The sequence below is a fragment of the Rhinolophus ferrumequinum genome (genome assembly GCF_004115265.2).
Source record: "Rhinolophus ferrumequinum isolate MPI-CBG mRhiFer1 chromosome 5 unlocalized genomic scaffold, mRhiFer1_v1.p scaffold_110_arrow_ctg1, whole genome shotgun sequence".
Taxonomy (NCBI): Eukaryota; Metazoa; Chordata; class Mammalia; order Chiroptera; family Rhinolophidae; genus Rhinolophus; species Rhinolophus ferrumequinum.
The window spans coordinates 6,706,947-6,720,665 of record NW_022680355.1 but is presented as its reverse complement, the minus strand read 5'-3'; the positions used below and the strand labels follow the sequence as shown (position 1 = coordinate 6,720,665).

General features: G+C 34.4%; 1 protein-coding gene and 1 non-coding gene across 19 annotated transcripts in view; one reads left to right on the top strand and one right to left on the bottom strand.

Moving 5' to 3' along the window:
* The window catches only part of MLLT10 (MLLT10 histone lysine methyltransferase DOT1L cofactor), a 191,690-nt gene that overhangs the window by 34,408 nt on the left and 143,563 nt on the right, over positions 1-13,719 (bottom strand). For 13 of the 18 annotated variants that reach the window (XM_033100635.1, XM_033100632.1, XM_033100631.1 and 10 more), the window contains one exon: positions 8,614-8,661. The exons of the other annotated variants lie outside the window; for them this stretch is intronic. In XM_033100635.1, the coding sequence (XP_032956526.1) occupies positions 8,614-8,661 (48 nt within the window). The remainder of the gene's footprint in view (positions 1-8,613; positions 8,662-13,719) is intronic. 18 annotated transcript variants of the gene reach the window in all.
* TRNAF-AAA (transfer RNA phenylalanine (anticodon AAA)) lies at positions 12,570-12,643 on the top strand. The gene has a single exon. It is a non-coding gene; the product is annotated as a tRNA-Phe (tRNA).

The window sequence follows — 13,719 nt, the reverse complement described above, 5'->3', positions numbered from 1 at the left end:
CAGAGGCTTAGGACTGAGCCCCAAGGAATTTCAACACTAAATTAGGATAAAAGAAAATCTACCAGAAAACTAAAAAGAAATGGTCAAAAGAATAGGACAACCAAGCTAAGTATTATATAATGTTGAGAGGGAAGGGGAAGGAAGAGGAGAGAGGAGGGGATGGAAGGTGGTTATGGTAAGATAAAGTCCTCAACAAAAATAAATATGCTAAGAAGTTACCTAACATGAGGACTAAAAAATATCCACTGGGCTTAGCAATGTAAAAGCTATTCCTGACCTGAGTGGAGTAGTTGCAGAAGCCAATATGAAGTGATTTGAAAAAAATCAATCAATGGGAGAATTTCTGCTTCTGGCAATGAGGCAGACTAAACAAACTAAAATCCTTCCTAATTAAAATGACCTAAGAATGAATAGCTAAGTCCCCAGAAAGTAAGGGAAATCCTTAGGGGTCAAAAATGAAGAGGAAAAAGCTTTAACAGGTTGTCCTACAGGAGCCAGCCTGTGTCAGTAACCTAGGAGCTGTGGCTTTAATGCCGACCTTGAAGAGACCTTGGGCCTTCAAGGGATAGAAAGTTGAAACTGATGTAACCCTGTTTACATAGCTTAGACTTTCCAAAGGCTACACTTTTAGAGAAAAGATAAACTATCCTCTTCCACCCTAAAATATCCCTTCCACCCCCCACAAAACAAAACATAAACCACAAAAATCACAGCATAGTGAGAAAATAAGGAAAATAAGGAAGTTCTGAAGAGGGGATGAATAGTGTGCCCTGAGAATGTATAGCCACAGCCTTGCCTTCCAATAATAGGTTTTGGGCTTGAATTTACACTCTGTGCCTGCCTGGTCTGGTAAATCCCAAACATTAAATTAACATAAGAATGGGTCAAGCGGTACTGTCACTTGAGTACACAGCAAAAGCAAACACAAAACCTCTCTAAAGGGATATATCCTCAACCTAGGCTATAAAATGAGTTCAGAATCCAAAATTTAAAAACTTGGAAGTTGGGCCAGTCTAGTGGCTCAGGCAGTTGGAGCGCGGTGTTCCTAACTCAGAGGTCGCCGGTTCGATTCCCAATCCCTTTGATCACAAGTTAGCAGCAGATACGAAAGCTGAAATTTGACCATACTCCAATAATCTTAGAAAATAGAAACAGCAAAGAAAGATTATGAGAAATATTTTAAATGATTAAGAATCTAAGAGAAGGAATCAAAAATATGAGGAAAAAAATAACGCTTTATATAAAAAAGAGAAAGCTGGGATATCCTACCGTGATAGGCAGGATTCTAAAGATGTATGTCCCCCCAAGTTTCCCGATTAAACACTAATCTAGGTACAGCTGTGAAGAGACATGGCAGATAGAATTAAAGTGCTGATCAGCTGATCAGCCTAAAATGAGTGGATTATCTTGGATTACGATGGTGGGCCCAGTGTAATCACAGGAGCCCTTAACAGCAGAAGAGTCACTGGGAGATGCAGCAGAAGAGAAAGCAAGAGAAATGCAACAAAGGGGAAGTCTGAGAAATTCTAAGTGTGAAAAGGATTCAACTCAACTTTGCTGGCTCTAAAATGTAGGGACACATGTGCAAGGATGGAAGAGAAGCCTCTAGGAGTTAAGGAAGGCCCTCAGCTGACAGCCAGAAAGGAAATGGTAACCTCAGTCATACAACTGCCAAGAATAAACTGGATTTTGCCAAAACTTGAATGATCTTGGAAGTGGATTATTCCCAGAATCTCCTGGTAACAGCCCAGCTGGCCACACTGATTTCAGTCTTGTGAGGCTCTAAGCAGAGAAAGCAGATAACCCAACCTGGGCTTCTGACTGTGTGCTAATAGATGTGTGGTTTTAAGATGCTAATTTTGTAATTGATCACTTGTTATGGCAGCAATAGAAAACTAATGTACTTGCACCGCCAGAAAGTAAAGAAGTGTTCAAAGAATGAGGGCATATTAAAAAGAACACCGAGTCAGCTTAAAGGGGCTCCTACTGACTAAACTGTGAACAATTTGAGCATCACAATAAATGAATTATATAACCCCTAGGATTCCTTAAGTCCACAGTGATTTAAATAGAAAGTTTGATGAGGAATGGGAGATTTATATAGTATCACAGTTTATTCCACAAAATACTTACTAATTATAAAAGGGAAAAACCTTTTCACTGGAAAAGCCTGATTATGTACCGCCATGTGATAGATGTAATAGAAAGATCATTTCTATGATATCTTGCTCCAAAAACAACTTGAATCTAATAATGAAAAAAAACAAACCAAATCCAAAATAAGTAGCCTGTTATCTTCAAAAATTTTGAGACAACTGTCAAAACTTGAATGGCCATCTGAAGACTAGATGGTAGTAAGACAGCAATGTTAATTTCCTGTTCTTGATAGTGGTACAGTGATTTTGCAGGAGAATGTCCTTGTTTGTATAAAATACTTAGGTATTTAAGGCCGATGGAGCACTACGTCTGCAACTTACTCTCAAATTGTTCAGGAAAATAAGGTTCTCTATACTATACTTGGAACTTTTCTGTAAGTTTGAGACTGTTTCAAAATTAAAAAAAAAAATTAGATGAGAGAAAGGAGCTACACATTCTGAACACTAGAAAGAAAAAACAAAACCAGACCAGGTCCATTTTAAAAAGGTTCACAAAGAATTTCTAAAATTGAAAAACACGTTCACTAAAAAATTCTTTACTCAATATCAGGTAAAACAATAAATTAATAGAGCAAAAGAGATGATGAGTGAACAAAAAAGATCACAAGCAATTAGCCAGATAGAGCACAGAAAGATTAAGAAATGGAAATTCTAAGAGTGGTTAAGGAACACGTAGGACAGAACAAAAGTCCAAATATGTCTACCAAAAATTCCTGAAATAGGAAGAAGCAATATTTTTAAATATAGTGCCTACAATTGTGTCCAGAATTAATTAAAGACATGAATTTTCTCAAAAAGGAAACCCAAGAAGTCCCAAAAAGAATAAAGTCACACCTAGACAGATATACTGTCCCAAAGAGAACACCTTAAATTACTGAGTGGGGTAGAACAGTTTGAGGAGTAGGCACACCAATAAGAATGATGGACCTAAAAAGTTTGGGTTTTTCTCCAACAGGAGAAATACTACAGCATGCTTAGATAAGTGAGGTGAACGAGAGGGTATGAACACTAAAATGAAGAGGTCTCTGAGGGGCCGGAAAAGGATGAGATCCAGAGCACAAAGACTAGCCTTTGACTGCAAGCAGAACTGGAGAGAAGGAAAGAGGATGGATACAAATCAAGTTGGTTTGCAGAACTGGGTATTGAGAAGATGAAGCTTTTTTCTGGGAGTCAGAGACATAGTCATCTAATATATAGCAGATGGGGAAGGGGGAGGAAGAATTAAAAAACAAAACAATCATGGCAAAAAAGGAAAGGGGATTTCCTAGAGATGTGTATTAATTAACATTGTCAAGCAATTTAAATGTCAGTCGAGGCTAGTATCATGAATCGAGAATGATATGAATTTGTACATGGTGATTTTTTTTCTCTAGAAACACTAAGCTCATATGAAGTATAAAAACATAGGTGATCAGCTTAATGAAGGAGAGTATTTCAACTAAGAGATGAGACACACCTAAATTAGTATCAGTCATAAGCCTGGATGAAAAACATCATGCAGTACATTACACGGTGATATATTTTTTTGTTTCTTTAGCTTAAGGGAATTAAAAGGAAGATTTAGTAGAAAAAAATTGTCAATTAAAATGAAGAACATAATCTTATTAGATGTGGCAGCTATTAAAACAATTTGCCAATCTTCATTAAAGGTTTTGTATAATTTAAATAAAAACATAAAAGTAAAGACCACATTCAATTTTAGAAAACGAAGGCAAGAAAAAACTATTCTCAAACCCATAATTTTAACATAATTACTATAATTTTTTCTAACATTTTATTCTGTAATTATTCATTCATATTTCTGACTCTTCCAACTAGAACCTGAGCACCATGAAAACAAGAATCATATAATAAGAAACTGACAGTCCTTTGCCATGTACGTATTATTTTATGCATAATACATATACAATTTGTTGTTCTGGGCTTGGTGTCTGAGAAAATATATCACAGATATATTTCCAAGTTGCTAGGTAAGCTTCTTAAATATCACCTGATAATCAAACCCAGAGATCCTACAAGAAATATGAGTGTAATTTTTACATTTCTAGTACTTCCAATTTTTTCCTATGATGAATATCTGTGTAAGTCTAACCTTTTCCTATTGTGTACCATTTCCTTAGGACAGAAGTCACTTCCATTTAGTCCTTTTAGATTTCTCCCCAAGAAGCATTTCATATTAATAGTATATATTTTAGAATTCTTTCCTTGTCTTTGATATTTCAAAATTTCCCTATACTGTGTCCAGAAGAGGTCTTTTCCTTCCCCGTTTTTTCTTCGGCCCTCTATGGGCCATTTCAATCTAAGAACTCTCATCTTTTTAAAGGGAGTTTACCTCCATTATTTCTTCAGATTATTTCCTCCTCTCCATTTTTCTCTCTCTTTCTGAGGTTCCTGTTACCTGGATTCTACTTCTATCCTCCAAAGTATATAGTTTTTATTTTGTATGTGTGTGTGGGTGGGGAGGGGGTCGTCTTGGTCCTCTCCTCCTTTCTAGGAATTTCCTTAATCTACCCATTAATTATTTTGTTCCTTACCTGTATCCATTGTGCTATTTATCCCAATTATTGTGTTCTTTACTTCGGCTATTACAGTTTTTCCATACTTAAAATTTCTACTTGTTTCTTTTTAATATGTTCTTTGTTTCAAATTATTACTTCTCTCATGTCTTTTATATGTTTATTACTCTGTTTTCTTTCCATAGTTCTTTGAGGACTGATTTGGGTAAAAACTCAGATTTTCTATTATGGCCAACATGGATTAAAGATTTTGGGTTTCCTGAATCTTGACATAGCCAGAAACAACTTTCAATATAAGCTTCTTACTACACCTTTTGAATAAAAATACTACTTGCTCCTAATATTAAAAGCATGATGGAGAAAGTCTGAGAAGTATAATTCCAAATACCTAGCTGTTATTATATAAATATACTATTCTGTCAGGAATTAATATATATAAATATTTATGTGTATTTATATATTTATATATATATTTACACACACACACACACACACACACACACAGTGTGCCAAAAAAAATGTATACACATTTTAAGGAAAAAACTGTATTAAAGCTATAATACTCAATATATACCGATAACAAAAGATGAATACAAGTCACGTTTGACTTCTGCAATTACAAAAGGTGCTCAAAGTGGTTACCATCAGTGTCCAGACACTGCTGATTACGGCAAACTACTGCTTGAGCAACACTGACCAAAATGTCCACTTGTACACATTTTTTGGGTATAAATATCCAGAGATCCTAAAATAAAATGACCCTCTTGAGTGTTAAACAAGTAATATCAGCCATGTATAAAAACAGCTCACCATAAAACACAGTCAATAATTCCAGGTTTAATCAAGGTGATTGGGACGTAATTCCTGCAAACACATGACTAGAAATTAATGTGAAAGGATGATGCAAAGCAATTAACTGCATTATAAAAAGGGAAAAGAATCTTATCAAGAAGATGGTAATCTCTAAAACATATTCTAACCTAACTGTCCTTACTCTGATGTCAGATTCAGTAAGCCAAGCAACTTCCCAATTATAATGCGCTTTCCCAAGATTATTTTAAGGAAGAATGAGAAAAACAACATTTGGTATTCTTGACAGCTCTGTTTTTATCATAAATGGCTAAATGACATTCTTCCCTACCATCATTTCTGAGATACTGGCTTGAGTCAGGCCACCTGTTCAATTCTAGGTATCCTGGACAAAACCAAAAGAAGGGTAATATCATAATCTGTGAAAGAGATAATAAGGATCTGAACCAACCCACTTGTTATGAGGAAGAAAGATGGATTTTGAAAGTAATAAAGAAATTAGACATAACAGTCACGTTAGGAAGCTTCCAATTAATTAATTACAGAAAATGGTTTAGAAGGTACCACTTGTTGACACATTCAGTTTGGAGTAGACAGGGAGTAGGGTGAGAGACAGACCAGACCTGCTCTTGCCAAAGAATGTAAGACAAGAGATAATATCTCAGTAGACCGAGAGATTACAGAAGAAAATAACTAGCTCAGAAGCATAATCTTTACATATATAGGTGCCATTATTTATTATTCTATGTAATCATTAAAATGTTAATCTGAAGTACACTAAAAGGACAACACTTTTGTAAACACACATACCTAAAATACCTAAACATACACACCTAAAGAAATAATAAAGCAATCATCATCTTTTTTTTTGGGGGGGAGGCTATTTTTAAAATTTCTAATATAAACATTCATTAATCCAAAATTATGAAGATTTTTTTAAGTTAAGGTTTTCCTTTTTTTTTTTTTCCCCCACTGAACCTTTCCACAGTTATTCCCTCTGTATCCCTTCAGGTTGACTTTTTCTACTTGTTCACTTGATTGCTTCCCACCTGTCCAGATTCTTTCATCCATCAAATAATCCTCTCTTGCATCTTAATCCTTTATCTTTCTCGAGTCCTTCTTTCCATCTATTAAGACTTTCTATCTAAAACAAACCTCTTCGTCTTCTCTATGAACATTTCTCAGCCATGACCAATCTCAGAATTTCAGTTACTTACCCCATATATGGACTCAATTTTCTTTCAAGTCCGAACTCTAATCCCATCTATTCATCTGCATGAGAAACAGCTCTACTTAAATATCTTGTTGGTAAATGAACAGCCATCCTCTCTCAACTATTGCCATTCAATTTATTGATAATTACTACCAGTTCTTCTTGGGTAATATACGAGGTCTGACAATTAAGTTTGCATATTTGTTGCAATGATGTTGGCTAACCTTTTTGGATATCAGAAGGATTATTCATTATGAATTTATAGTTATTAGTTAATTAATAGTTAACCAAGTTTACTGTTTGGAAGTGCTGAAAAGGCTGGGTGAAAAAGACAATCTGAACTTTTCATCCACAATTCATGGCTCTTGCATCACAACAATGCAACCAGCTCACACGGCACTGTCTGTGAGGGAGTTTTTAGCCAGTAAACAACTAACTGTATTGAAACACCCTCCCTACTCACCTGATCTGGCCCCCAGTGACTTCTTTCCTTACCCAAAGATAAAGGAAATATTGAAAGGAAGACATTTTGATGACATTCAGGGCATCAAGGGTAATACGATGACAGCTCTGATGGCCATTCCAGAAAAAGGCCATCCAGAAAATTGCTTTGAAGGGTGAACTAGGTGCTGGCATCGGTACATAGCTTCACAAGGGAAGTACTTTTAAGGTGAACATAATGACATACAGTAATGAGGTATGTAGCAGTTTTTTCTAGGATGAGTTCGCGAACTTAATTGTTCGACATAAGTCCCATCAGTCTGACTTACATTATCTTTATTTGAGTCCTCGATATATTTTGCTACATTGTACAAAAATCTAATCGGTTTCTCTGATCAAACATTAGCTCCTTTCAATCTTATGTGCTACAAAGAGATGAAACTGGGTTTTATCTTTTTTCCTAACTCAAACACCAACAACTTTCACTCCTTGGCCTAACAGCTAAGGCTGTTATTTCTCATATGTTTCCCATCAAATATCAGTATCACCATCAATTCACACAAGCCTGTGTATTCTCATTTATGAGCCACTGCTGGTGCTATTTGTATTCCTGGAATTGGGAGTGGAGCCCTGATCCCTATCTCCACAGAGCTAAATTCTACACATTTTTTATAAGTATCAGTTAAAATGTTACATTTTCTGGACATCTCAATCCCTCAGTTGAAAGTAATTTTTCCTGACCTTAAACTCTTATTGTAGTGTAGATCATTAGAGAAGTTCTAACGATGTATCTTGAAATTTTTATTTATACACACATTTCTCTTCCTTTTAGCTTTTATGTTCCCTAAAGGCAGGATCAATTTGCAGTACAGTGTACTTATTTCCCCAAAGCAACTAACCAAGATCTCAGATATAGAAAGAGTTTAATATATACATGTCAAATGCAAAAAAGCGAAGACACTTTGAGAAGTTCCATATTGCAGATACTCACATCCTGCAAGATTAGTTTTATTAATATGTGAAAATGACATTTTTAGAGGAGAGAAAGGAGTAGAAAAGATGCATATATTAATTCGTTAGGAGTAGTGGATTCAGAAAACACAAGCTCATTCTCAACTGATCTAAAAGTATTTAAGAGATACATTACAAAAGTAAAGAATTATCGTACATCATAGGATATGGTCTCAGTAAGAAAGAAGGGTCACAGATGTAGAAAGTGGTCTTAAAAATCAAAACCTATGCTTTTAGACCGTTACAAGTAAGTAGCTTTAGGAATCCTAAAACCCACCCTACCATGTCTTAAGCAATATGACAAATACAAACAAGTACAACAGTAAGAACATGATAACATATAGTTCATCCCACCAACCATCCAAGATTACGGAGAATTTCTTTCAGTTATCATTTTTGTGACTACAGAGCTCTAATATTGTTTTACAGTATTACCTTTAGAACCATACTTGAGTTTGGTACATACCTATGAATTTAAGTTCCTGCTTTGTTAGTGTAGAACTGTCATCTCTGTCTAAAGAAAAGATACACTTAAATTTTGCAATTTTAATACCCAGTCCCTAAGAACTACCATGATAGACAAGTTGAGGCACTTAAGACATATGAGGGAGAAAAAAAAAAATCAATAAAGGTAACACCCCCGCCACATACACACACACACCAGAAAAAAAGTATGGAAATTTTAAGTCATAAATTTGTTTTCACTAAAAGGCAGCACTCTAAATAGATTATTAATGGCATTACCATTTAATTAATTTAAAAGTTATTCCTATAAATTCATTTTCATTTATACTAATTCCTTCACACAACAGGAACTTTTTAGGTTCTGTCTCTCTTGCAGTTTCAACAGATGCTTATAATTCATTTTGCTTCGTAGTAATTAACATGTATTTTTCTCCTCCGTGGCTGCGTCACTATCCAAATATTAATATCCTTCTGTGTTTATCACTTAAGAGTCTTTGAGAGCCTATCTTCCAAAAACTAACTGTAATTCATGAAACAAAGTAGCTTGGATGCTATGAAATGAAAAAAGTGTTACTGTCTTATCTATAGTGTAGTCTTATACTACTTATTAGCAAGGTTGTATAGTATTAGTCAAATTCCTTCTTACACAGGAACAAACAATGGAACAAATAGTAGCATTTGCTGTATTCTGGAATGTAACAATTTATTGTATAAAAATAAAAAACACATCACTAATCAGATTAAGAAATTAGATCTAGAATGATCTAGATCAGTGGTTTTCAGTCTCCAAAAAATCACAGTGACAACTCCTCCCACCAGCAATATCTCATTACCATAGTCAATCTCAAACGATTGATAGATTGTAACTGATATGCCTGAGAACTACTTATCGTTGTTGTTAGATCTTTACCTTCTGAATGCTTCCCTAAAATCAAAAGGGGACATGTGAAGAACCGAGATCTAGTTTCCTACCAACTATTCCAACAAACCTGAGTAGGATTCTATTCTTAAGGGAAAATCTTCACCCTAAAATCAATTAGCATTCATACTTATTCTCAATCGTACAGCAGGTATCTATGAATAATTGGTTGGCATTACTTTGCCTCTTACCATCAAATGAGATTTGTTTAATGAGCGTGGTCATGACAAACTGTAAGCACCATAATTAAAGGGAATTTAAAAGCATAGTAAATGGGGCACAAAAATCAATTAGCAATATACTGCTGTGAAAATAGATCTAAGTAAGCTCTTTAGCTACTTTAATCTACTATTTCAAAATTATATTAAAAATAAGAATTGCCAAGACAAACAAATGAAGCAACTCCATTACTCCAGCAAAGAACCAAGTTATTACTTTGACAGAAACAAGACTGCCGAATGGAATCTAAAGTTTACTTCTCAGAAGAAATAAACATATTACCAAGAATATATGAAACCTATTCAAGGACTGTTGTCAGGATAGCAACTGACAACAATTTATTTATTCAACATTTATGGAGAGTCTATTCGATGATAACCTAAATACTGATGAAATAAAGATGAATAAAACCCAATTCCTACCCTAAATGAGTTTACAGTCTAATGAGGAAGAAAAACTTGCCAATAAACTATCTAGAAAGCACTAGAGCAAAATCATACCTGAAATAGGATGATGAAAACCAGGTTGATGATATGCTAGTTTCAACTGGACTATGAAACTAAACTATAATCCCAGCATACAAATTACTTGTCTTATCATTGTACTAAGCATTTTAAAAATACCTACTAAACGAAACAGAAAAGTTATACACACAGCTTAGTAGTATCATGAAATCTATATTCTCTTAGTCGAGCTGGCTAGTTCCAAGGCACCACTGTAAAATGTTATGAAATACAAGGCATTTCACTTCCTGGGCATCTATTTGAAGTTTACCCTCCATATATTATTGTTCTTTAAAATAGTTAAATGACTACTTAGCCTTTCCAAATTGGCTTAAAAGTTCCCAAGATTGACTAAAAGACTTCTACATTATATCTTTCTTCTACCTGTTTTTTTTCCTTCTACCTTTCTTTTTCCATTGTTGGGACAATAATTTTAATATTATTTCTTCAACTCGTTAAGTTTCCTAAATTTCTCTGGTCACATAAAACTCATCCCACTGGGATGAATTTGTTGGTTTATATTGGTGAGGTGTTGTCCTAAAAGTATTTTTCTTGTATTGATGATATTCTTACTTCTTTATCAGAAAACACCAATTAACAAAGTTTATGGACTGTTTTACATACACCCAAAACAACCAACATTAAGTCCCAAGATCCTTCTGAGAAACACCAAATCAAGATGTATGCTTAAAACTTAACATCTATGACTATTAATATACAATAATTCCTTGGTCCTTATAAGTATTTCAAAACGTCCCAGTGATCTAATAAATTTTAATTTTATAAAATTCTATATAAAAAAACATTTTGAGATGAATCAGGTACTAAAGAGTAAATTATGAAAATAATCCAGTCCCACGGGGCGGCCGGTTAACTCAGTTGGTTAGAGCTCGGTGCCCTTAACAATAAGGTTGCGGTTCGATCCCCACAGAGGCCACTGTGAGCTGCACCCTCCACAACTAGATTGAAACAACTACTTGACTTGGAACTGATGGGTCCTGGAAAAACACACTTAAAAACAACAACAACAAAACAAGAATTACTGTGAAAAAAATAAATAATCCAGTCTTTAACTCTTCAGAGTATTAACTGTCAAATGGAAGAGATTTTTTTCCAGTTTCACAAATGTGAAACAAATATGAATAAGACATAAATCACAGAAACAAAAACAACTGGAAGAACAATAGAGGTAGACTGAAGAAGGCAACAGACAAGACGTACAAGGACACAGAAGTATTTAAAAAAATTCTAAAAGTAATGATTCTATCAAAGGGTATCAGAAAAAAAATTGCAGGAGATAATAAAACCTGCAAATAAAAATGCTCAGTTTTAATGCTCTACCTTCACTAGATAAAGAAAGAAGGCCATAACAGCAGGCACAACCAAAGTCTAAATTACAGATTTTGCAGACAAGATTACATCACGAAACTACAAATAGATTATACTGATGCAGTACAAAGTTGGAGAGATGAAACAGGAGAGCGCCAGATTATAAAAAAACTCCATATGCTAAGGAATGAATTTTATCCCATAAACACCAGAAAATTCTTACAGGATTTAAGTAAGACAGGACATGGTCTAATTTCAATTTTACATAGACCACTGCTGATGGGAGCACCTACATAATGAAGTGGATAATGGAATGACAGTTGGGGATGGGGGTTCCTGAAAGAGTTCATATGACAAATTATGTTGGGTTACCCAAGCAGAGGCAGTAGAAGCACAAAGGAAAAGACAAGTTAAATGAATAACAGGAAAAACCTTTACAAAACAAATGATGACCAAAAAAATTAGAGGGGAGAGCTTAGTTTAACTCTTCCTCTGCATAATTTTGGTTTTGGTGGCTAAGTATCATACGCCAATTAGGAACACAAAAGAAGAAGCAGGTTTATGAGGTTGTTAGAAATGAGTCTGGAACTCGAAAAAATTCTACACTGGAGGCATTGATTTGCAAATCTAATGAGTACAGATGATAGTTGAATCTGCAGGCACAGATCTTTTCCAAGGGAATATGCATATAATGAGAAGAAAAAAGTAGAGGAGAGAATACTGGGAACAAAACAATTAAGGAATACTGAAAGAAATCATAAAAGATACTGACATACTCTCAGAAAGAAATTTGTAACTGTAAAGGCCTACTTTCAAAAAAAAGATCTAAAATCAATAATCTAATCTTCTACCTTAAGATACTAGAAAAAAAGAACAAACTAAACCCAAAGTAAGCAGAAGGAAGGACATAGTCAACAGGAGCAGAAATGCAATAAAGAACAGGAAAACTACAGAGAAAATGAATGAAATCAAAGTTGATTTAGGGATGGCCGGTTAGCTCAGTTGGTTAGAGCATGGTGCTAAAAACACCAACGTTGCCAGTTCGATCCCTGCATGGGCCACTGTGAGCTGCGCCCTCCTTAAAAAAAAAAAAAAAAAAAAAAAAAAAAAAAAAAAAAAGGTTGATTTAAAAGATGAACAAATTGACAAATCTTCAGCTAGACTGATAAAAAAAAAGAAGACTGAAATTACTAAAGTCAGGAATGCAAGGGGATCTTACTACCCATCTTAAAAAAATACAAAGGATTATAAATACTATGAACAATTGTATGCCAACAAATTTAAAGATTTAAAAATGTAGATGAAATAGGCAAATTCTTAGAAACATACAAACTACAAAAATTGACACCAGAAGATACAAATAGATATTTCTCCAAAGAAGATATACATAAAAATGGCCAATAAAAACATGAAAAGATGCTAATATCACTAGTCATTAGGGAAGTACAAATCAAAACTACAATGAGAGACCACACTCACTTGGATGGCTATGATTTAAAAAAAAACAAAACAGAAAATAACAATTCTTGGTGAGGATGTGGAAAAGTTGGAAACTTCATATATTGCTAATGGAATGCAAAATAGTGTAGCCTCTGTGGACAAATCTGGGAATTCCTCAAAAAATTAAACAGTTACCGTATGACCCAGCAATGCTACACCTAAATATATATTGAAGACAAATAAAAACATATGTTCACACAAAAACTTGTACATGAATATTCATAGCAGCATCATTCATAATAGCCAAGAAGTGAAAACAACCCAAATGTCCATCAACTGATGAATGAATAAACAAAATGTGGTGTATCTATACAATGTATATTATTAAGCCATAAAAAAAGAATGAAGTACTGATACATGCTATAACATGGATAAACCTTATGCTTAAACATGTAAAACATTATGTTTAAGAAAAAGAAATCAGACACAAAGGCCACATATTGCATAATTCCCTCTGTGAAATGTCTAAAATAGGCAAATCCACAGAGAGAGAAAGTAGATGAGTGGTTGCCAGGGGATGGATGGTGAGGGAGAATTGGATTATGTGATTTCTCTTTGGGTTGATGAAAATAGTCTAGATTTAGACTAGACAATAGTCACAATTGCACAATATTGTGAATATATTAAAAACAAATTT